We start from the raw sequence: 22549 nt of genomic DNA, 5'->3' as shown, positions 1-22549 counted from the left end.
TAGAAATTAGAAGTGTTTGGGCCAATAAGTCTAAATTTATTTTGTAGTAGTCATTTTTCTTAATGGAAGTGTTTTCCAGATGTTGCTTAAGCCTAGTCGTCTGGGCTCTCTTCCAATAAATGAGGAAAGTTTGGTTTCATAGGCTGTCACTGTTGACTTTGTCTAACCTTTGGACTAATTGGTTCATCCTAATGTATTTGCACAGATATATAAGACTTCCAGGACATTGGAGATATTCATCTATCCTTTTATGGGTAAGTGTCGAAGTTAACTTGCTTCTTGGGAGTAAATGTGTTTTCAATTCAATAGAGATAAACCTTATTCAAGGTATTTGGAAAAGATTTATAAGAACAGTAGTTAGGAAGTTTTAAAAAAGACTGCAGTTGCAGTGCACCTGTTGGAAGCTTGTAAATTTATATTGAGAGTTAAGGGAAAGTTGGAACACTCACTCTTGTGTTTATTAAATTAAATGTTACTGAAGCTGATAATTTTTCCCCAAGATAGGATTTAAACTTTGCACTGTAAGTACGTCTTTTAATGTGAATAGAATTTTAAGATAAGTTTGTATTCTATTTGGGGGGGATTCTAAAGGATTAAAATGTTCAGTAACATGACTGAGATGGTGACTTGATTTCTTCTGCATAAGATTCAATCCAACAGTCAAACATTTACTACAGAATTAAAGCTGATTATTTTTGAAAGTTTTTTTTCAAGAAGGGCATGGCTTTATCTTTAAATTACATTTTAAAGGTTACTGAAACACTACATGCAGCACAGACATAAACTAGTGGTGAGGTTAAAGAGTAGTTTTCTGATACTTTTCTTTTCTTTTCAGTGAAGGCTGGGTACCCGAGAACAACCATGGAGTGGAAAATACTTCCCATGTCCTTGCTGCTGCTTTCTGTTTTCCTGATTCAGCAAGTTTCTTCTCAAGGTACCTTAACTATCAAAAACAGTTTTATTTCACAACGATTCCTGATCATTCAGTTCTGTCTTTAATGACAGCAAAAGAAATAGATTTCTAAAAATGTATATTTGTTGAAGTTTAATGCAGAGTACAAACTTATAATTATGTAAAACATATGTAACATATTTATAAGCATTTTTGAAATTCTCAATTTGTCCCCTGGATTACAAAATTTTTCAAGATCTTTTGAGCTTTCCTATCGAATAATTTTTGTACTCATTATTCCCATGGTTCTCCCAAAAGTTAAAAAATATACAGATGTTGCTGGAATGACATAATATTATCTGATAAACTGATAAGAACAATATTTAAATAGCACATGATTTTTATCTATGTGTTTGCAAAGAAATTTGATCTCTTACATAAATTATTAATAAATAACCTACTTTGCCATAATGTAGATACAAATATCGTGTTACAGTGAACATTTGCAATGTTTGAAATGGCATTTTATTAATCTTGAAAATGTTCTCTCTTTCTTATAAGGACTGTTCATCCACCTACGGACTTACCCAGATGTGAATGTCATTGGGTCTTAGGTGCATGACTGTCACGGGGAAATCACATTTACAAAATAGCCATTTCCAGTAAAGTAATTAAAATGATCATGAACCTGCGCGAGAGCGATAACCGCCTGCCATGGGCATCGTTTCAGAATCGCTTAGATAAGAAAAGGTGGAACACGCACGAGAGCAAATGTAAATGTTTCGTAAGGAACGATGACTGTCTGGCGTCTCCACCGAGCGCTTCTGAGCTCTCAAAATAGCACTGCGCGGCTCACAGCACGGAGGGGGGCGGCGGGGGGGGGCGCTTCCTAATCCGCCTTTCTTCTGGGTTAGAGTCAGTTGTCCACTAAACCGGACTTCCTTTCCTTTAAGTGAAGGAATTTAAAATCAGTTGTTAAAATGAATAGCAAGAGTAGGACCGACATTTAATCTATGAAAATAAACTTTTCCGGTAAAGACATTTGATGTCCTATTTCAGAAATCTGCTAGTGGTAAAAAAAAAAAAAAAAAAAAGAACATTTAGATGTTGTCTTGTCTGCTTTTCTTGCCCTCTCAACCTCTTCCCATTCCCTTTTATCTTTATATATATGTATTTTTATATATACGCTATATATGCATTTTGTGTGTATTGTGCGCATATGTATGCAAAAACTTCTAAAAGTTGTCCTAATATTTGCTGTTTTATTTGCATATTAAGACTTTAACTCTCCTGGACTCATCATTTTGAGCTATTTTTCAGTGTGTTTCAACGTCTTTCTATGGATTTAGGACATTGCACCTGCTAATTTCTATTCCAGAGATGGATTCAATTGTTCCATGTCTGGGATTATCTCTCAGGGAGGTTTGCAAGGTGTTTCTCAAATGATTTTGAAAATATATTTGAGGGTAATTAGGCTTTTGTTTTGTTTTACCCAGAAAACCTCTGTTCATGACTTTTATATTCATGTCCAGATGCTATTTCAAGCATTATCTATTTTACAGTCATTTTCTGCAATCATCTGACTTCTCTGACTCTTAAAGCACCCAGTTACACCCACCAGTTAAAAAAAAAAAAAAAAAGGGAAGCCTAGGAAAGTTTGGGCTGGTATAACGAGCTTACTTTAAACTCATCATCAAAAATAAGAGGCACTGTGATTGGGTAGAACAAGTTCAGACTTTAGATTCCTATGTATCAGAGGTCAAATTCTACATGGGCTGTGACTTAAGATGGCCACAATATTTATCATCCAAATCAGGACACTTTTGAGAGTGAAAGAGGTCAACACGAATAATTAGCAGGTATTCACTGACCTGTAATACTGGATCTGTTCACTCGCTGGGTGCCCTTGAGCAAGTTATTAAAATTTCAATGTTTCAGCTTTCCTGTCTCCAAAAAGGAGTTAATACTATCTCTTGGCAACATTTCTTAAGCATTATAATGTATGACTCAGTGCCCAGCACAAAGATGCTCAAATAATGGCAACAAGCCATCACCTTAGCAGCAGCATGGAGCTGCAGCTGCCATCCGCCTCCCGGGAGGGGTGTAAAGCTGTTACTGTGACTGATTTTCAAAAGAGTGTTGCTCTTCTCAGTCTAGCAAAGAATCAAGTGGGTCTCATAGGAGATCAGGCCAAGATCCCCTGCACCCATCGCTCTCATTCCCAGCCTTCTCCAACAGACAAGATTCTCTCTCCCCAGGTGGCTTTGTCCTCCTTGGGTCTCACCCTTTCTGTGAAGTGGTTTGGCCATGTTTACACTATATTGTATAATTTTAGATAAATCAAGCTGTGCAGGGAGATGCGGGGAAGGGTATTCTAGAGATGCCCCCTGCAGCTGTGACTATAACTGTCAACACTACATGGAGTGCTGCCCTGATTTCAAGAGAGTCTGCACTGTGGGTAAGTCCTCAGAGCTGCTGTCCCCTCCTCTGTCAAGCATCCTGTTCTCCGGAGTGCCCTTGCTGTGCTGCGTTCACCCTATTGCACTTCTATTTGCTCAAGTGCCTTTCCCTTCACTTGCCTAACTGTTGCGGTGCGCTGTGCCTCAGGATGGTGTCAACGCTGCGGGGAGGCCTGACAATCTGTCAGCTTGCACAAGGGTTTGGGTTAGTGCCAAGCAAACGGTCTTGTTTTAAATAGAGACTTCACACTGTGACTCCGAGTCATTAAGTAAATAGTAATGGGATGTAATTGCTTAGCGATGGGGCCCTTTGGTGATTTCATCAGAAGAATCCGTGGACATGAAATGATGTTGTCTACTACTTGACTTCTTTATATTAACATGTTCCTAATTTACCTGAAAATGGCACATTAAAGATGAAGAGTTAGTGTTTAATGAACAAAAACCCAAAGGGTCTGAATTTTCAATTAAGGGTAGGTGGTATTTCACTTGAATGTATTAAGAGCCATTTTGTTGCCAACATAGAAACATTTCCTATTTAATTTATAGAAATTATAATTAAAATTGTTTCAAAGTTATTTTTGCCTTAGCATTTGCATGTGAAGCTGATAAATATGTGTTGGGTAGGTAATTATTTCAAACCGGCCTCCATGGAGCCATCGTGCCTCTCACCGAAGTTGTTTTTGGTATAAGCTGGCCTGGTTTACGTAGACCGTGCCCTGGAATAGGCTGAAATCTTTCAACTCCATGCCCTGCCCGTTTTCTCATAATGGAGTTCTCTGTATTATAAATAATTTTGAGCTGAATCGTTGACCCATTTGGAATATATTGTTGTAGGATGTGAACGTTAAATGAACAAAATATCTATCACGAAGGAGTGCTGTGAGGAGGAGAGACGATGGAGGGATTTCATAGGAAGGGTGACTTACTTTTGAGACATTTCCCAAATTTCCATTGTCCATACATGTCAATGACTCAGGTAGCATTGCGGTATCTCTCGAAGCCTTGAAGGGCAAGAAAAGTTTCCCTAAGTAACCACATTTCTTACTTGGGCTGTCTCCTCCCCCCGGGAGACCCTTCATTTCCGAATTCTAAATAAAAGACTTGGAAATGCATCTGCGGAGCTCTGGTCAGCTAGAAGGTGGGCAATGGCTCTCCACGCAGGGGTGTGGCCGAACGTCAATAACCCATGATGTTTTCTTTTGCTCTGGGTAGACCTTTCCTGTAAAGGCCGCTGCTTCGAGTCCTTTGCCAGAGGCAGGGAGTGTGACTGTGACTCAGAATGTAAGAAGTACGGCAAGTGCTGTCCGGACTACGCCGCTTTCTGCGAAGAAGGTAAGCCTCCCGGGCTGGCCGGCGCTCCCGGTGTGGCCGGAGCCCTGCGCCCACCTGGCCTCGCCGGTGATGTCTAACACGCGGCCTCTCCAAGGTCTTCATTTTACTAACACATGAGCTATTTCATATTAATTTTGTTTCACCAAGGTGAATTAGAGAATGAAAACCTCTTCCAACGGTACTCCCTGGCCCAGCCAGGCTCCAGGAGCGCGGACATAGTCTGTTGAGTGACAGACACCACGGGGTCTGAGTGTAAATGCTTTTTCCTTCAGGTGTCGTTCAGTTGTGGGTTCAATCCACAGTAACCAGTTCGCTTCATGGCTTCTTGTCTCACCTGAATGGTGCGGGCCCCACAGTCACCTGTCCTTTGAGCTATCTGAGCTTTCAGCATTCATGCTTTTCAGTGTGTATTTAAGGAGAGAATTGACTCTTTCACATTCTCTGAACTAGTAAATTTAGGGATTAGTTTAAGGCACTAAATTTACAAACCAACCTACCAAGCATTTGTTAACTGTGCCTTGTATGTCTCTTCCCACCTGTGGAAAGCCACCTCAGTGATCTTTGCGGGTGCCTGTGTGTGATAGTCCCACCTTAAAGTCTTCTCTGGTTCTAGGGCCTGAAGGGGTACTCTGAGAGTATAATAAAACTGTCTGAATTTTACCAAAACCCCTCAAGATTTAAAAAATATACTTAAGCGATGGATTCCTTTCTTTCACCAAATATTTGTTCTTAAAGCCTACTTCGTTAAAACAAGAATGTTTGTGGAAGAATGTGAAAATAAGCGTTGCTTGCATAACCTTATCATTTTATTTAAACAAGGCTGCGCCTCCTGCTTCTTTCGAACAGTGGAGAAACAGGGTGGAAGACTGTTCAGCAGCAGAGCGGAGAGACGTTTCTTCACTGTTCAATGTTTTCATTGGAAAGCATTCCAAAAATAAAGGAGGCAACACCCTTGTAATCACAAACTGAGTGCAGAGTTCCTGCAGCTTCCAGAAGGATGCATGTGGGTGGGACATATTTACTCAGGGCCCTGAGAACTGTTTTGGCTGTGAGACAGGAAACTAAGAACGCATTTCAGGCAGAGGATAGGTGGTGAGGGAGGATGGTTAGAAAGTGAAGAAGCACTGAAGAACCTGTTAATGAAGAATACGCTTCATGCTACCAAGTGGTCGGTCAGATTGCCTGAGGTTAGAGGAGAACTCAGTGGAAAAAACTGATGAGGGTAATGCTTCATGCAAAGAATTCACAGATAGTCGGGGGCCCATCTGAAAATAAAAAAAAACAGCTAGAGCTTCAATACTTCATTTTTAGAAAACAGCAACCAAATTACCTTGTGATTCACCACTTCGCTGTTTCAAGATTGCTAGAGACCCTGCTGGTAGGCATCTGTGTATCTCGATGTCGTAGCATTTCAAGAAGTGGAAGAATCAGCTGTCCAGCTATGAATGTGGGTGAGAAAAACAGTTCAAGCAGTTAAGTGTTTTGCTGAAGATCACTAGCTAGTTATGTGGTAGAACAGTTTCTCAAATTGAGGTCCTTGTTGCTTTTGTTGGGGGCAGAGAGGGAGAGAGAGGCGCGGTGCACGGCAGGATTTAGGATGATGCTCCCCCACCTGGAGCGTCCCCACTGTTCTCTGCTTTCCGGTCTTTCAGAAGTCCTCCTCCTTTTCTTCTGGTTCCTAATGATCAAAATGTGGCTTCTTTTCTAGATGTGGAAAGAGGCGGGCGGAGGTGGGACACGAAGTTTAAAAGAAACATGTCAAACCACTAACAGCTGTTTAGCCTGGGGAAAGGGCAACAGATTTTGAGAGAAGCACAATGTGAAGTCGTGGCAGTTTCACAAGAGGAAATAGCCATGTAGCACTTTCGTAATTAAAAAGAATAAAAGAAAGGTAAATTGACATCACTTAAGAGAATATGAAAATAAAACAATTTAATTATTATATTTCTCACCTACATGCAGTTCATTATTTTGATCACGGAAGGCAGGCCTGAGGGATGGAGTTTACAAAGTCGTATTTTTAGACAGACACATACCTCCAGAAATCATCTAGAATAAACATCTGTTTGCGAACAAGAAAAGAAGTTCAAGAGGGATTCACCCATTTCCCCAAGGTCACAATGGTAGAGCCTAGGAATGGAATCCTTCTGACTCCTGAGCCTTTGCTCCGTCATAACTTATACCAACTAGGGAACCAATGTTTTATAGCAATGTGCCCTCAGAATTAATTGGTTTGAAGTCATTAGTGTTGGGCTGAAGCCTGCCACGCTGGTGCTCATCAGCATCTCTTCTCGAAGCCGATGCATCATGGCTTTCTCAGTTAAGTCGCTGATGCATGTAAACAGATGTTAACCGATCTGTCTTGCTTGGCCTCAGTGCATAACCCCACAACACCGCCGTCCCCAAAGACTGCGCCTCCGCCTGCGGGAGCACCTCAGTCCGTCAAATCAACAACCAAACGTTCACCCAAATCCGCAGACAAGAAGAAGACTAAGAAAGTTATAGAATCAGAGGAAATAACAGAAGGTAGGAAGATGACAGATTTAACAAAAGGAGGTTTCTTACTTGAGATAACCTGTAGGTGATGGCTTTTGTAAGACTCCTCATAGCACAGGGTAATCTTGAGTCATTGAAGGCTCATTATGCTTTTTGTTTACTTGTTTTAAGTTGAAGTTTAAGCTAAAGTATAAACCCAACTCAGATATTTATTTTCCTTATTTACTGAACCCAGTAAGCGCCTAGGTTAGAATAATCAGAAGCAGCAAGTCTTAATGTTAAAAAAGAAAAGGACCATGAATTTTTTTTGAATAATTAGATTCTGTGAGATATGAGAAAGTTATACAGTTGTATTGCTAGTGTCTGTGATAAGCTCAAGTGTCTTGCTTTTAACTGACAAATTCGAAGGGCAGTGGATCATTTTACTGATAAAATAAAATCAGAACACAGGCATTTATAGACCAGTAAACAGCATTTTTTTTGTTGAATTTGGACTGGCGGTTCTTCTTTGCTTTAAATCACAATTGGTGTGATCAACCTTTTTATTTGATTTGTAGAACATTCTGTTTCTGAAAATCAAGAGTCTTCCTCCTCCTCTTCCTCTTCCTCTTCAAGTATTCGGAAATTCAAGTCTTCCAAAAATTCAGCTGCTAATAGAGAATTAAAGAAGAAACCCAAAGGTTTGAGCATTGATAAAGATCAAAGACTATATCAATGCCATAACAATCATTATCTAAAAGTAATGCGTGTTGGTAGAGTGGTTTGAGGATGTTTCAGTATTTCGGGGTGGGGGAGGAGTGGGTATATAACTTTATAAAAATTATTGTAGAGGATACCAACACAAACTTCTTATAGGAAATTAGTGCCAAGCAGCTAAGAAACCACTCTTTAAATCAAAGGTTAAGAAGATGCTGTAACAGAAATTGTGGATGCACAGGATGGCGCCAAAGATGATTGTGGTTTTCTCCCGATACCATTTTCCTTTCTTCTTCCTCTGTCTTCCTTGTGCTTTTTGTTTTTCCTCCTCTAGATTTCTTTTATTTTATTTAACAAACATTTTTTATATACTGCTTTAAAATGTTAATTTATTAAATTCTCATACAACTTTCTGGGAAAGACTATTATTCTCCGCATTTTACAGGTCTTATTATTTTCCTAACCAATTAGATGTCATATCTGGCTGATTTTTCTGTGGTACAAAATGTACTACAGAGTAGACAATTGCCTCCTGAAAGGAAGTTCCCTTTGCTCTGCTTGCTATTTCCTGAAATTCTAAACTATATTCTCTTTCCCCAGGAAATACTGGATTTTGGATACTGGAGTTTTAAAGAACTATTCCCTGGGTGGTTGTGATTTCTCCCTGAAGCCCTGTCTCTAGCTGAATAGCCAGATATTGAATCTTTGAGTCATCCAGAGTCTTGCACACATGGAAGTGCAACACTTGTCTGCTAAATGGAACTCATCTGAGCAAAGTACCCCTGGGGCTTTAGCTCCCCCATGAGGCATATGCTAAGGCAGATCGTGTTAAACAGGGTCATTTTGCTGCCTCAGCATCCTAATCTCCTCTCCATACCTCCAGGGGCTGGCCAGATGGAAGACAATAGCAGCCCAGTGTAGGGAACAGGGCTCAGCAGGGAGAATGCGGGTGACCAGAGCATCCTTGGATGTAGTTGTAGCAGCGTCTCAGGGAATTGATGCAGAGAGTCTACGAGATGTTGGAACTAGGTTTCCGGGAGGCAGGAAGGGGCACTGAGCAATGAGGACTACCACAGTGGAGAAAGGGAAGGCGGAAGAGCTTTCATGTAAAGACATGAATTGGTGTGGTTGAGCATGCTGGAATTTCAAATTTGCCGCTTGCTTCCGTGTGTTTATCGTATAGTTTTACTTGTGCTTTTCACCCCTTGTCTCCTTCACTTCCATAAATAGCCCAGTAAGATAGGTTGAGTATTCAACATTTTGCAATACATTAACAAACATATAAGAGATTGGCAAACTGCCTGGAGACACATAGTCAGTGATAAGAAGAGGATCATTATATTGTTATTAAAGACAAAAAAAAAAACCTACCCTCAAATAAAAGATGTGTTTTTTTCTCTAGTAAAAGACAGCAAGAAACCACCTCCTAAAAAGAGACCTGCCCCGCAACCACCAGTTGTAGACGAAGCCGGAAGTGGACTGGACAATGGTGATTTCAAGCCCACCTCAACTCCTGATACGCCTACCACCGAACGCAGTCAAGTTACCACAACCTCCAAGGTTACAACAGTGACAACGAAAAATTCTAAACCCAGTCCACCGCCTAATTCTGAAACATCCAAAGAGACTTCGACAGCCAATAAGGAGACAACAGTTGAAACTAAAGAGACTTCTATAACTAAAGAGACTACAACGAGTGCAAAAGAGACGACTACTTCAAGTAAAGAGACAGTAAGTGCAGGAAAAACATCTGTTAAAGATTTGGTAACTACATCCGTTTCTGCTAAATCTACCACCGAAGTTGAAACTACAACCAAATCTCTTACTCCTACCACCCCTCAAAAGCCTTCTCCCACCACTCCCTCCAAGAAGCCTGAGTCCACAACGCCCAAGAAGCCCGAGCCTACCACGCCCAAGAAGCCCGAGCCTACCACGCCCAAGAAGCCCGAACTCACCACCCCCAAGAAGCCCGAACTCACCACCCCCAAGAAGCCCGAGCCCACCACCCCCAAGAAGCCCGAGCCCACCACCCCCAAGAAGCCCGAGCCCACCACCCCCAAGGAGCCCGAGCCCACCACCCCCAAGGAGCCCGAACCCACCACCCCGAAGGAGCCCGAGACCACCACCCCTAAGGAGCCCGAGCCAACCACCCCCAAGAAGCCCGAGCCCACCACCCCCAAGAAGCCCGAGCCCACCACCCCCAAGAAGCCCGAGCCCACCACCCCCAAGAAGCCCGAACCCACCACCCCCAAGAAGCCCGAACCCACCACCCCCAAGAAGCCCGAGCCCACCACCCCCGAGGAGCCCGAGCCCACCACCCCCGAGGAGCCCGAGCCCACCACCCCCGAGGAGCCCGAGCCCACCACCCCCGAGGAGCCCGAGCCCACCACCCCCGAGGAGCCCGAGCCCACCACCCCCAAGAAGCCCGAACCCACCACACCCAAGAAGCCTGAACCCACCACCCCCAAGAAGCCTGCTCCAACTTCTCCCAAGACACCTGCTCCAACTACCCTGAAGGCTTCTACTCCAGCAACCACCACGGAGCCTCCCACTCCTCCCAAGAGTCCTGCTGCATTCACTCCTGAGTTTCCTGCAGAACCCACTGCAGAGGCTCTTGAAAACAGTCCCAAGGAGCCTGCTGTACCTACAACCAAAGCTCCTGAAGGAACCAAACCTGAAATGACTACCACAGAGAAGGGTAAGACAACAGAAAAAGCCACGCACACCACAACTGAAATTACAACTGCTACATCAAAGAGTACAACAGCAGATACAGCAACTCCAACAGAAGAAAAGACCACTGAATCCAAAAAAACTACAACCGTGAAGGTAACAACTACTACAACCAAGGATACCACGACATCATCCAAAGTTACTCCTAAGGAAACAACTCCTGCTTCCAAGGTGACGACTATGACAAAAAAGACAACTACTACAACTGAAGAGTCTATGAATACGCCTGAAGAGACAACAACGACATCAGAATATATAGCTACTAATTCTAAAATAACTTCTAAACTCCCAAATCCAACAGAAGCGCCCCAAACGCCCACTTCTACCAAAAAGCCAAACACAACACCCGCAGTGCGAAAACCAAAGCCGACACCATCTCCTCCAAAGATGACTACATCAACTGTGCCTACGCTGAACCAAGCCTCTTCGGAGAAAACCACGCTCCAAACCACCTCCAGCTCTGACCGGGCTCCCAACTCAGAAGCGGTTGAAGAAAATCCCAAAAATGAAGATGCAAATACTGCTGAAGGAGAACCTTCTGTGATCCTCAGGCCCCAGGTGTTAACTCCTATCGTTATTCCAGGCACTGATTTCATAGTGAGAGGACCCAACCAGGCTATTGGCATCAACCCCATGCTCTCAGGTAAAGAGAATCAGTTACTCGCGCTTTTTAAGGTTGGCCATGTTAAGGTAGTTCTGCCAGAACTGGAATGCCCTGATTTAATATCATGTATATTACCCAGAACGCTGAACTTGTTGAGCTTTACAGCTTCTCTCTAGGCAAGAGGACTAATCACAGTAGGATGATTTGATCTTTGGAAAACTGAGAAATGACCTAGTGTTAGGAACTTAGTGCGTCTGTAAGCAGAGAAGAGTGTACAGAATGCCAAAATATTTAGTTTGGAATCCATCCTTAAAAGAAAGTATGATGCAGAGCAAAAATCTGCAATGTTACTCTTTTCCAAACCAATTCCAAAGGGCAATCAGAACTAAAAAATGGCATGTTATGTTGAGAGCAAACATCCAGTAAATAAAAATTTACTTACAGATTAGTTAACCTGGCCTATTCCAATTCACCACTTATTTTAATATACTTCTTGGATAGTATCACCTTTAAGTAAAATGATTATGAAATATATCACTTTTCTTTTGCCTGTAAAATTCATGCACCTCGAACTATATACCCTTCAAGAGTTTGGGATGAGGTGAACAGAGGAAACGGAACTCTGTGGGAGGATTTGAAAAACTTCTTGTTTTGTATTGACTTAACTTTTTGTTAATTTGTTTTAGATGAGACTAATTTATGCAATGGTAAGCCGGTAGACGGACTGACTACGCTGGCCAATGGGACATTAGTTGCATTTCGAGGTGAACTATGCACATACTTCTTTTTCTGCCCATCATTTTGTTCTTGGTATTTATGAGAACCAAAGCCATAGCAGAGGGTAGGTTTGGTTTGAGCTTTCTGAAGGGGAACCTGATCAATGACCTGGCCTCACACAACTTAGGAAAACCTGGGAAGTAATTACTAAAATAACTGGATTAACAAAATTAGACAGAGTAACGAAAAGCTTGAAACAATACCAAATTTTTCCACTCTTAGGAATTAAAGGGTTAGTTCAAATTTTAATTTCCTTATCAAATGAGATGGCATCAGGATTTGTTTTCCCTGCTCTAGTTGCATTTGAAAGTAACATCTTGATTGTGTTGTGCTCACGTGTTCCACTCTGTGGAGGAGTTACCTGCCCTGATTCCTTACACTTAGGAAGTCACAGACTTGCTCAGTAGAAGCTGTAAAGATTTCAGCAGTCCTCTAATTATACCTCCTTAATTCTGAAAGGTAAATTGAGAGGAAAGTGACTTTCTGTCAAGTCCCAAAGTCAGAAGGCTCTTTCTAGAGAAACTGAAAAAATAAAATATTTCAAAGGTTATGCTACATTTCAGACTTGAGAAATGTTGTACTCTCCGAAGTGTTCAACTACTATGTTCTGTACCAGTGCGGTTCTCACTAGACTTCTGGCCATACAATGCTTGTTAATCCATTCAATGCTTTTAAAATGATTACAATTTTTTTCATTTTGGTTTCTTTTGGATAGGTTTTAGTATTCATTCAGCTTATAGGCTGATCGATCACTTTCAATTTTAGGTCACTATTTCTGGATGCTTAATCCATCCAGTCCACCATCTCCTCCTCGTAGAATTACTGAAGTTTGGGGTATTCCCTCCCCCATCGATACTGTTTTTACTAGGTGCAACTGTGACGGAAAAACTTTCTTCTTTAAGGTAAGACAACTATCTTTGAGGGAAATCAGCAAATAGTTTATTCTTTATTATAAAAACACATCAGCTCAACCTCCGCTTCGGAAGGGTTTCCATAATGTAATGAACTCTTCCACCATCAAAATTTAATAAGAAGTTAACATAATTTGGTAACATTAATGGCCAACTTATTCAAACACCTAAGTTAAAACCTTCTGCCTATACTTAAATCTAGTAATAAATTCCTAACTTTTTTTCCCAAAAGCTGTTAACATCATTTCCTCTTTTAAATGAACAGGATTCTCAGTACTGGCGTTTCACCAATGATATACAAGACCCTGGGTATCCCAAACAAATTGTAAAAGGATTTGGAGGACTAACAGGAAAAATAGTGGCAGCTCTTTCAATACCTAAATATAAGGACAGACCCGAATCTGTGTACTTTTTCAAGAGAGGTATGTGTTACATAATTGACAATATTATACAACTTTCAAGAACTGATTTGCCAGGAAATTTTTTACTGAATATTTTTACTTACTACTGGGTTTACTGTCAGAAGATATCTTTAATGGCTGGATCAAGAATTTTCAATTAAAAAAACCGAGGGCACTAAGAAATATTCAGATCTCCCAAGATGCAAACCAAAATTTCACCTGAGTTTCTGGTCAGCAATATGAAGAATGTCATCATTTACTTTCACACAAAGTATATAACTATGCAGTCTGTTGGCTTTATTCATTTAAGTATTTCAAGATTCAGTTATTATTTTCATAGTACCCTTGATGAATAGCCATTATTAATGTCTATACATACTTTATGAAAAACATTGTTTCTCCCACCTAGTAAAAGCTGTTTTTTCTCTTTTTGGGGGGGATTAAAATTAATTTTAATTTGCATATGATTTCCTAATACATGACAGGGGGCCGAGTGCAGCAGTATATTTATAAACAGGAACCCAACAGGAAGTGTGCTGCTAGAAGGCCTGCTATCCATTATCCAGTGTTTGGAGAAACAACACAGATTAGGAAACGTCGTTTTGAACGGGCTATCGGACCTCAAACACACACCATCAGAATTCAATACACACCTGTCAAAGTCCTCTATCAAGAAAAAGGTAACTTTTCTTACTGTTAAAAATTATTATACATGAAGTAGATGTAACAGAGTTTCTTATCAAGTAAGGCTTATTAAATATAAAACTGCCCAAACAATCCTAATAATTTAAGTTTATTGATGCAAAGCATCCATGTGCCTCAGTGAATGATCAAAGACCAATATTCTTTTTCCTTGTGGGTAAGGAATGCAGTCTGAATGTTTGTGAATTATAATAAGTACTGTTTATCAAGTATCTCTCACCAACATTATACATAAATCTATAACCCTCAAAACAGTGATAAAAGTCAGCACTAGCACCATCTCAGAGAGGGCAAAAACTAGGCTAACCAGGTCTGTCTGCCTGTAATAGTTGCTCTTCCAGTGTCATCTACAGGTTTCCTCCTTGGTGAAGAGCAAGTGAGTTCACTGTGGAGGAGGCTTCCCAGTGTGGTGACTTCTGCCGTGTCACTACCCAACAGCCGAAAACCCGATGGCTACGATTACTATGCCTTTTCTAATGGTACGTTATGTGCAATCTTAAGAGCTTCCCAAAGAAGTGATCTAATCTCTGAAATACAAATATAATCAAAACAAAAGCACCAAGCGTTTAATGGTAACTGAAGGTGAGAACTTAAAACTATGTATTTATAAACAATATTTTACTTCTGTCATTGGTGGCATTAAATGGAGGCCCGGCTGGCCATAAAGTTTTATTGATCTGCATCATTACACAGTCAGAGAGAAGTTCCCGAGAAAGTAATTTTATTAATTAAATTACATTACTTGAGGCACTTTTTCTGAAAAATCAAAAAATTTGTTATTCTGCCTTTATAAATGACATCAGAATTAAAACAAGCAAAAATATTATTTTTAAAATTAACTTGGTTTTCGCAAATTTTTTACTTTGAAGAAGGAGAGTTAAAGCTAATTTTACTAGAAGGTGGTAAAAGGTCAATCTGCCAATTGTTTCCCTTTTAGTCAGAAAGTTCAAATTAATTAGAAACATTTCTGCTGGTAAAATGATAAATACTACCTTTGAGTATAATAATCAACACAATCCATTTTTAAATTCAGGTGTGTTTTTTTCCCTTTTAATTAATAAAATGACTTCTCTCTTTAGATCGATACTACAACCTCGATGTGCCCAGGAAGACAGTAACAGCCATCGCAAGACCTGTCACTACTCGCTCTGGGCAGACCTTATCCAATGTCTGGTACAACTGTCCTTAGACTGGTGAGCAGAGGAAGAGATAATGAAAATGAAGAAAAGAATGATAAATTTTGACAATGAAAACAAAAAATGATAACTTTTGACACTGAAATACATTTTATTAATAAAGAAGGTTGAGATAAGCATACCACTTTAAATACAAATTTTTCTAAAACTCAACAATCGTTAACACTAACACAGATTGAACAATCTTATTCACAGTTATTACAGTTTACAGAACATTTAATTAATATTTCCTCTATTTATTCCTCCTCTCCCTCCCATTGCATGGCTCACACCTATGAGAGAAAAAAAAAGAATCAAACTGAATGTGTCTTTTAAGAAGTCAGCCCCAAACTAGAACATTCACTTACCCCAGCATTATAAAATGTGTTTTCAAAAATTATTAATTTAAACATTTCACATTTTCAATGAAAATCATTACAATTAGGTTAATATTTTTATGACATGAATGTAATTTCTAAATAGTTACATTAGAAAACATGGAAATATTAAAATTTTACATTTTTTTAACTAGCTAAACAAAGTCACAAAACTTTATTCTGTTATATACACTAAAATAGGCAGAGATGTACCAAATGAATACATAACACAAAAACACTTCAGCTTTTCCAAATATTACTTTGAATTCAAGGAATAAATGAATAAATAGAAGCATATATTCATTACACACCTATGGTATACTGTATCTGTCTACAAGAAGTTTACAGATTAGGGAACATCATATACTCAATGCATAATTATTTAATCAATCCTTGGAACATTGAAAAAAAATGAGATACAAATTGGAAGCTTAAGGATTAGAAAAGTTGTTCCATTTATTAGCATCCCACATCATGTAGTCAATATGTTAGAAATTTACCTCTCTGTCTGTTAAACTGACGACCACGGACACCTTGCCTTAATGTTGTCTGAAGTCTCACTCGTCTGAAAGGCTTTGGCTGACTACTGCTAGTATCTAAGATGAAAAACATTAAGATACAAGAAAGCAAGTCAAAAAACAAAAAGCAGTTATAATGACAAAAATTGAATGCAGGGATAAAATGCAGGAGTCCACTTTGTTTTCAGTATTTAAAAGTTTTTAAGTAGGACTTTTTAACAAACAAAAAGGATAAAAAAACATTTTGTTTGAAAAAATAAGTTCTTGACTTTTTTCATTCATTCACTCAACTAATTTAATATTTACTTGGTGCCTATATCCATGTATCACACACTGAGCAGAAGCTGAGGAATACAATGGAAAACAAAAATAGGAAACAAAGAGCCCATCACAATATACTGCAAGCCACGTTTGAGTCTTCTCCTTTACAGATGCCCAAACTCAATCATCAGAAATTCTGCCACCTCAAATTTAAATATATATCCCAAATCTGACCTCCTTTCACAACCTTAACTCTACAATTCTGTCTAAAACATCATTACTTTGAATTACTTCAATATCCTTCAAATTTTCTCCTTGTTTCTGTCTCATTACTCGTTTTAGTCTCTCCTCTACACAGCAGCCAAACAGACACTGCTTCCTCTATGAAAGTCAAAGAAATTATAGGATCTACTGGATTTATCCCCCCACCCCTTCTACTACGTGCTAGTCTCTCTCTGTGCTTACTACAGTCTAGCCACACTGGCTTCCTTGCTGATCTTGAACAAGTCACACTCCTGCCTCATGGACTCTGCATCTGCTACTTGTCTCATCTTAGAACACTCTTCCCCCAAATGACTGCAGAGCTTCCTTCTCGCACTCTCTCAGGTCTTCACTTAAAGGTCACTTTCTTAGTAGTGCTTTCTGTGAAATTGCCTGGCACATGGTAGGTACCAAATATTTGTTTACCAAATGAGTAACTGCTCAGATGGGAAAGTTTAGTGTTTTATATTATTAAGTAAATTTAGAGAGATCCTAATTTCATATTATACTGTAAAAGGGATCAAGACCAATATTTTTTCATGCAAGTTCTAGTAAGATATAACTAGTTCCAATTCTGTTGAAAAAAGACAATTCTCGTGGAATGTCAGAATATAACTGGGGGCACAGAACTTCATTAATATTGTATTATTTTATTTATTTAAAAAAATATTTCATTTATTTTCAGAGGGGAAGGGAGGGAGAAAGCGAGGGAGAGAAACATTGATGTGCGAGAAAAACACCAATCGGTTGTCTCTTGCATGCCCCCAAATGGGTACCTGGCCCGCAACCCAGGGTTATGCCTTGATGGAATGAAACTAGTGACCTTTTGGTTTGCAGGCCAGTGCTCAATCCACTGAACCACATCAGCCAGGGCTGTTATTATTTTTTTAATCCTCATCCAAGGATAAGTTTAAAAAAAAATTTCATTGATTTGACAGTGGGAAGAAGAGAGCGAGAGGAGGAGGACGAGGGAAGAGGGAGAGAGAAGGAAGGAAAGAGAGAGAGACAGATAGACAGAGAAAGAGAGATGGACAGATTATCAATGAGAGAAACATCAATCTGTTGCCTCCCGTATATGCCCTGAATGGGGATGGAACCTACAACCTAGCTATGTGCCATGACTGGGAATCGAACCCATAACCTGTTGATGTACGGGATGATGCTCCAACTAGCTGAGCCACCTGGCCAGGGCACTAACTGTATTATTAATACATATGATAGTTATAATTTTTGAGCCTTACTATGTGTGAAGTATTGAGTTATATAATTTATATACATTATTTCTAATCTTGGCTGCAAGATGTTATAAAAGTCCATGTTTCATAATGAAATGTGCAGTGATTTAAAGTTACTAGCTGTTAAAAGGTGGATATGAGATTGGAAACTAGAAATGTTGGCTAACAGGTTGATGTTGAGGGAGACGAGATCTCGAGATGGCAATGTTCCCTGATTGAAAAATGTTAACAACTGAGCATCTCTTTTAAAAATTGGCAGAGTTTGAGAATGACGGCTATAAACAATTCAATGAAAATAATCAGAGTGGAAGACTGAGTACTATATTTCTTTAAAAACAAAGTAACTCCCTACCTAAAAATTTTGGGACAGGGAAGCTCGTATAGTATGTTAAGCCTGGAGCCTCTGGAGCCAAACTTTGTGAGCCTGCACTCAGCCTGTCAGTGTCTCAGTTCCCATGATTATAAGATGAGGATGAGTGCTTACCACATCAGCCTGATGTGAGAACTGAATGAGTAAATATATGTAAGGAGCTTAGCATATTGCCTGATACATAGTAAGTGCTCAACAAATGTTATTTTTAAAAAGCACTGCTGCACAAATCGTTTTATTCTCAAAAAAAGGCAAAATAACCTTTTTCAAAGTTAACTTCAAAAATGTGAAAAGCCACACTTTAAAACTGTTTCCATCAGTAAGTCTCAACTTTTTAAAGACCCCTCCCCCGCCCAACCCACACCTCTCATCTCTCTGTATCCGAGTGTACATGAGTAGAATGCTACTATGTAAAACAATCCAAGACGGAGCTGCTCTGGTTTAAACAGGGGCAGGAAGGAAGCCTGGGGCACTGCTCCTTAGCCTCCCCCCAGTAACCCGTGCCCCAGAGCCCCCTTAGCATTGTTAACATGACACAACCAATTCCCTTTAACATAAACCAAATTCCCTGTAATAAAATAAAATTTCCCTTTTAAATAAAGCAATTTAAACTTCAGGAAAAAAAGACTGCTGAATTGTTACTAATAAAAGTGTCTGCTGCAAACCGGTTTGGTGTGCAAAGCTGCGCTGTGGTCAAGAGCAGGAACTGACCTGCAGAAGAGCTGGAAGGAGGGTCCTGGCTGGTGGAAGGAAGGTCTGACTCATCAGGTGCCTGAACTGGCTCTTCCTCCTGCTGGCTATCAATTTCTAGGCCTGCTTCTGAACTAATGCTAAGAAAGGAAAACAAAAATTCATTAGAAAACACAAAACTAATCCTAGAGTGCATCCTGTTGTTTCCAGATTCTTTCCGATACAGTTTATCACTTACGCTGAGCTCTCTTTTCAACCCAAAACTGCAAGCTCTGAAACTGGTAGCATATATATTTTTTTAAAGGGGCAGAGGAAAGAGAGCTCAAGATGCTTCTTCCCCCTTCCTCGCTGTCCCAGCACACAGGCCAAATCCCTCCCACCCTCTTTTTTGTTACGTATTTTTTCTCTTTGACAAGGGATGTTTACATTCTTAACTTTCACAGGAGATATATTATCCAGATTTTGATAAATCTCAAAACAACTTCCTAGGAAAGTACAGTACTAAAATAATTCCCAACAGTGGCAACAAATAATAACAGAGCACTAACTCAGCGGGGGCTCTAGTGCAGATGAGACAGGCTGTGGGTAGAGTCTCTGGCGCAATGGCAGTGACTCCCTCTCTCTCATATTCCAGAAAGTGCATCAAAAGGCAAATGAGGGCGATAAGAGGACAAGACCAACTCAAATCTGTTCCAGTTTGTATCATCTGTGAACATTAGTGTAGTTATCAGGAACACTGTTCTGGCAGGATCTCTCTCGTGACTCTGGCTGATGTGGAGCACTGCTGGTCAGGTGCAGAGCACAGAGGCCATGGGGCTGAAGTCAGCAATCAGTGGGACATGCTCTGACTCTGAGATTTCTCATTTGTAAAATGGACACGACACCTTGCAGAATATTGTGTGGGTCAAAAATGACATACACGAAGTGACCTGCATACATGGTATGGAATTAACGGCAGCTAGTCTTCTCAGCAGGGTCTATAACCACCCCAATGTCCCCAATTAAGGAGCACTGTGTTAGAGCATCATCACAGACCTGCTTTCCCCCCATGAACTAGAACTGGCCTATAATCACGCTAAGAAAATATTGCTAAACAAAATCTTTGAGCTCTACCAAGGAAATCTGGGTTCTACTGCTAGCTTTGCTTCTGACCAGGAAGTAGTACTTTTTATTTTATTTTTTTCTTTTTCTTAAATGAATTTATTCACTTATTTTCAGAGAGGGGAAGAGGGGGAGAAAGAGAGGGAGAGAATCAATGTGTGGCTGCACCTCACACACCCCCTGCTGGGGACCCGGCCAGCAACACAGGCATGTGCCCCACGCTGGGAACTGAACCCGTGACCCTTTGATTCACAGCCCAGCGCTCAATCCACTGAGCCACACCAGCCAGGGCAACTTTTTATTTTATTTATAAAGAATTAGTTTCCATCTTCAAAGTTAAACATCTCCAGTATCATTGTCTGCTAGTTCTTTCCAGTAAATTACTCTACTTGACTTAAAAAAATCTAGATGATTTGTCATGAAATACTTCTTCTGTTAAACTGTTTATAGTGCATGTCATAAATGTAGTCAGGCCTTGAAAACTACTAGATAATTTCTAGTATGGAAGAAGTTCTAAATGCACATAAATAAAGGGTGAATGAGGTTCACTTGAAAGCCTGCTACTAAATGGAAAGTTGAGTCATTTCCTAATAGTCCTAATTCTCACAGAAAGACTTCTTTCTTGGGGAAAAGTTCAAGCAGTTACATTAATGGAAGGATACCAGTGATTTTAAAGAAATATTTTGTTCTAGAATAAATATACCTCACAATTTTCAGGGAGCTAACATCTGTCTTCTGTAATAACAATCTCCAAGTCCCAAAATATTATTATATGCAAAAACCAGTCTTTCAAAATATATGGCTCAGTTTACTTTAGTAATAGGATGCTATTGAAAATACTGCTCAACAGATTGTCTCCTGGCTAAAGGAAAACAAATGCAAAAGTCTGGCAAGTCTAAAATAAGCAAAAATTACAAAGCAAACATTTACCCTTCAGATTCTGCCTCCACAAACACTTCATCGCCATCATCGCCTGCTGCTGTTTCATTGGTTGTGGATAAAGCGCCAGTCGATGTTGTCACCATTGGGACAGACTGAGAGGCGTGCTCTGAAGCGTCAGAGGTGGCACTCTCAGTAAATACGCTCACTTCAAAATGAAAAGACCAGAACAGCAATGAACACTTTAACTTTGTGGTTTACCTAACTTTTAGCCAACAGATGCCTCACAAGTTTCCGTTTTACCAATAAAACACAAAATCCACTAATCTGCCTTTGATGCCTACCTGGAGCTGCTACTTGCAGAGGAGTGGTGGGGACACTTCGGCCACCTGACTCTTCCTCATGAGCTAGGAAGAGGGGTGTTTCATACATTCCTAAACCTAAAGACAATTATGAATATTAATGATGACTGAAAGAACACAAAAGTGTAAATATGCAAGGTATCTGAAAGAAACAAAATAATCAGCAGAGACACACAACTCTGTTAAGATTCACAATGAGATCATCAAGCAAATATCAATCCCTTAAAAATGAAAATACAATTTAAACACCAAGCTCCATAACACTAATATAAGTACCCTTAAAAAAACAGCTAAAATGCTGCTCTTACAGTTTCATACAAGCTAACTTTATTGAGTACCCAACTATGAACTAGGTACTATGTTAGAATCTACCTATCACCAAAGCTGCAAGGTATTAGTCCCTTTTTGCTAAAACAAACCAACCAACCAACTCTGAATTTCAAGAAGGTTAATTAACTTTCCCAAGTTAAAAAGCTAGTAAGTGGTGGTATTTTAAATAAGCTTAAGGTTGACTTCCAAGTCCAGAAATTTGAATTTATATGAAGTCAGCTCACAATTTCAAACTGGCAGAGGCATGCAGTGTTATAACACCCTAAGCTCTCCGGGACAAAGATGCACTACATGAATTATATGAGGGCTACAGGTTAATCTTTTGTTTGGGGCTTATTAAAGTAGGGTGCATTCCCTATTCATTTATAAAATGCTGTAACAGCTCCCCGGAAATACAGTGGGCTATACGAGTACCAAATGAAGATAAAAAGGTAATTAATTCCAGAAAGAGCATAATTCATGTTCAAATAACCTACTACTATTACTTAATTCAGGGGTCATTTTATTCCACATATGTTTAACATTTTATTTTTCTCATTTTTAATGTTAATGGAAAATATCTAACTAGTTTTATGCATTTAATTAGAAATGTTAAGTATCGAACCAACAGAAAATATGTTGCATTCCTTCTAAAAACTTTAAAATAGCTGGTAGTATCTATGTATATGTACCGGTTCAAGAAATATTTCTGAATACTAAGTACATGTATAGTGCTATACTAAGCTCCAGAAGAAATACAAATGTAAAAGCTAGTCTTCATGTTCAGAGAACTAAGAACTTTGTTGAAAAGACTAAGGTTTAAATGTAATACAGTGTTCAGTAAGTAGTAAATATATTATAGCTTTTCCCATAAATCAGCATAGGAATTATTTATATATCAACTTTTGAAATATTTATAAATGTGGAAATAAAAATCACATCAGAACAGTTTATTACCAAATACATGCAAACCCAAGAGATATAAGCTTTTCTTTAGCTATTTAC

At 39.6% G+C, this 22549-nt stretch overlaps 2 protein-coding genes across 7 annotated transcripts in view; one reads left to right on the top strand and one right to left on the bottom strand.

Moving 5' to 3' along the window:
* The first annotated feature begins 203 nt into the window (after positions 1–203).
* PRG4 (proteoglycan 4) lies at positions 204–15315 on the top strand. 6 transcript variants are annotated; one of them, XM_054587649.1, is made up of 13 exons: positions 204–254; positions 836–934; positions 3228–3350; positions 4567–4686; positions 7063–7212; positions 7740–7862; positions 9281–11254; positions 11902–11979; positions 12758–12894; positions 13169–13325; positions 13790–13984; positions 14360–14485; positions 15086–15315. In XM_054587649.1, the coding sequence occupies exons 1-13, from the start codon at positions 251–253 to the stop codon at positions 15193–15195; spliced, it is 3396 nt and encodes a 1131-aa protein (XP_054443624.1). In that variant the 5' UTR covers positions 204–250; the 3' UTR covers positions 15196–15315. The 6 variants fall into 6 exon arrangements, with proteins under 6 accessions (XP_054443624.1, XP_054443620.1, XP_054443619.1 ...); XM_054587645.1 differs by lacking the exons at positions 7063–7212; positions 7740–7862; XM_054587644.1 differs by lacking the exons at positions 7063–7212; positions 7740–7862 and having other exon boundaries at positions 14348–14485.
* Positions 15274–22549, bottom strand: part of TPR (translocated promoter region, nuclear basket protein) — a 60740-nt gene continuing 53464 nt past the window's right edge. Inside the window, exons 47-51 of the mRNA XM_054587643.1 lie at positions 21218–21313; positions 20925–21081; positions 18915–19033; positions 16059–16154; positions 15274–15474 (exon numbers count right to left, since the gene is read on the bottom strand). Coding sequence (XP_054443618.1) covers positions 15419–15474; positions 16059–16154; positions 18915–19033; positions 20925–21081; positions 21218–21313 — 524 coding nt within the window. The 3' untranslated portion in view covers positions 15274–15418. The remainder of the gene's footprint in view (positions 15475–16058; positions 16155–18914; positions 19034–20924; positions 21082–21217; positions 21314–22549) is intronic.

Source organism: Pteronotus mesoamericanus, unplaced genomic scaffold, assembly GCF_021234165.1.
Source record: "Pteronotus mesoamericanus isolate MK-2021 breed Mesoamerican mustached bat unplaced genomic scaffold, CSHL_Meso_final scaffold_1186, whole genome shotgun sequence".
NCBI classification, from domain to species: Eukaryota; Metazoa; Chordata; class Mammalia; order Chiroptera; family Mormoopidae; genus Pteronotus; species Pteronotus mesoamericanus.
Note: the sequence above shows the minus strand (reverse complement) of the source record. Positions and strands in the feature narration are given on the sequence as shown.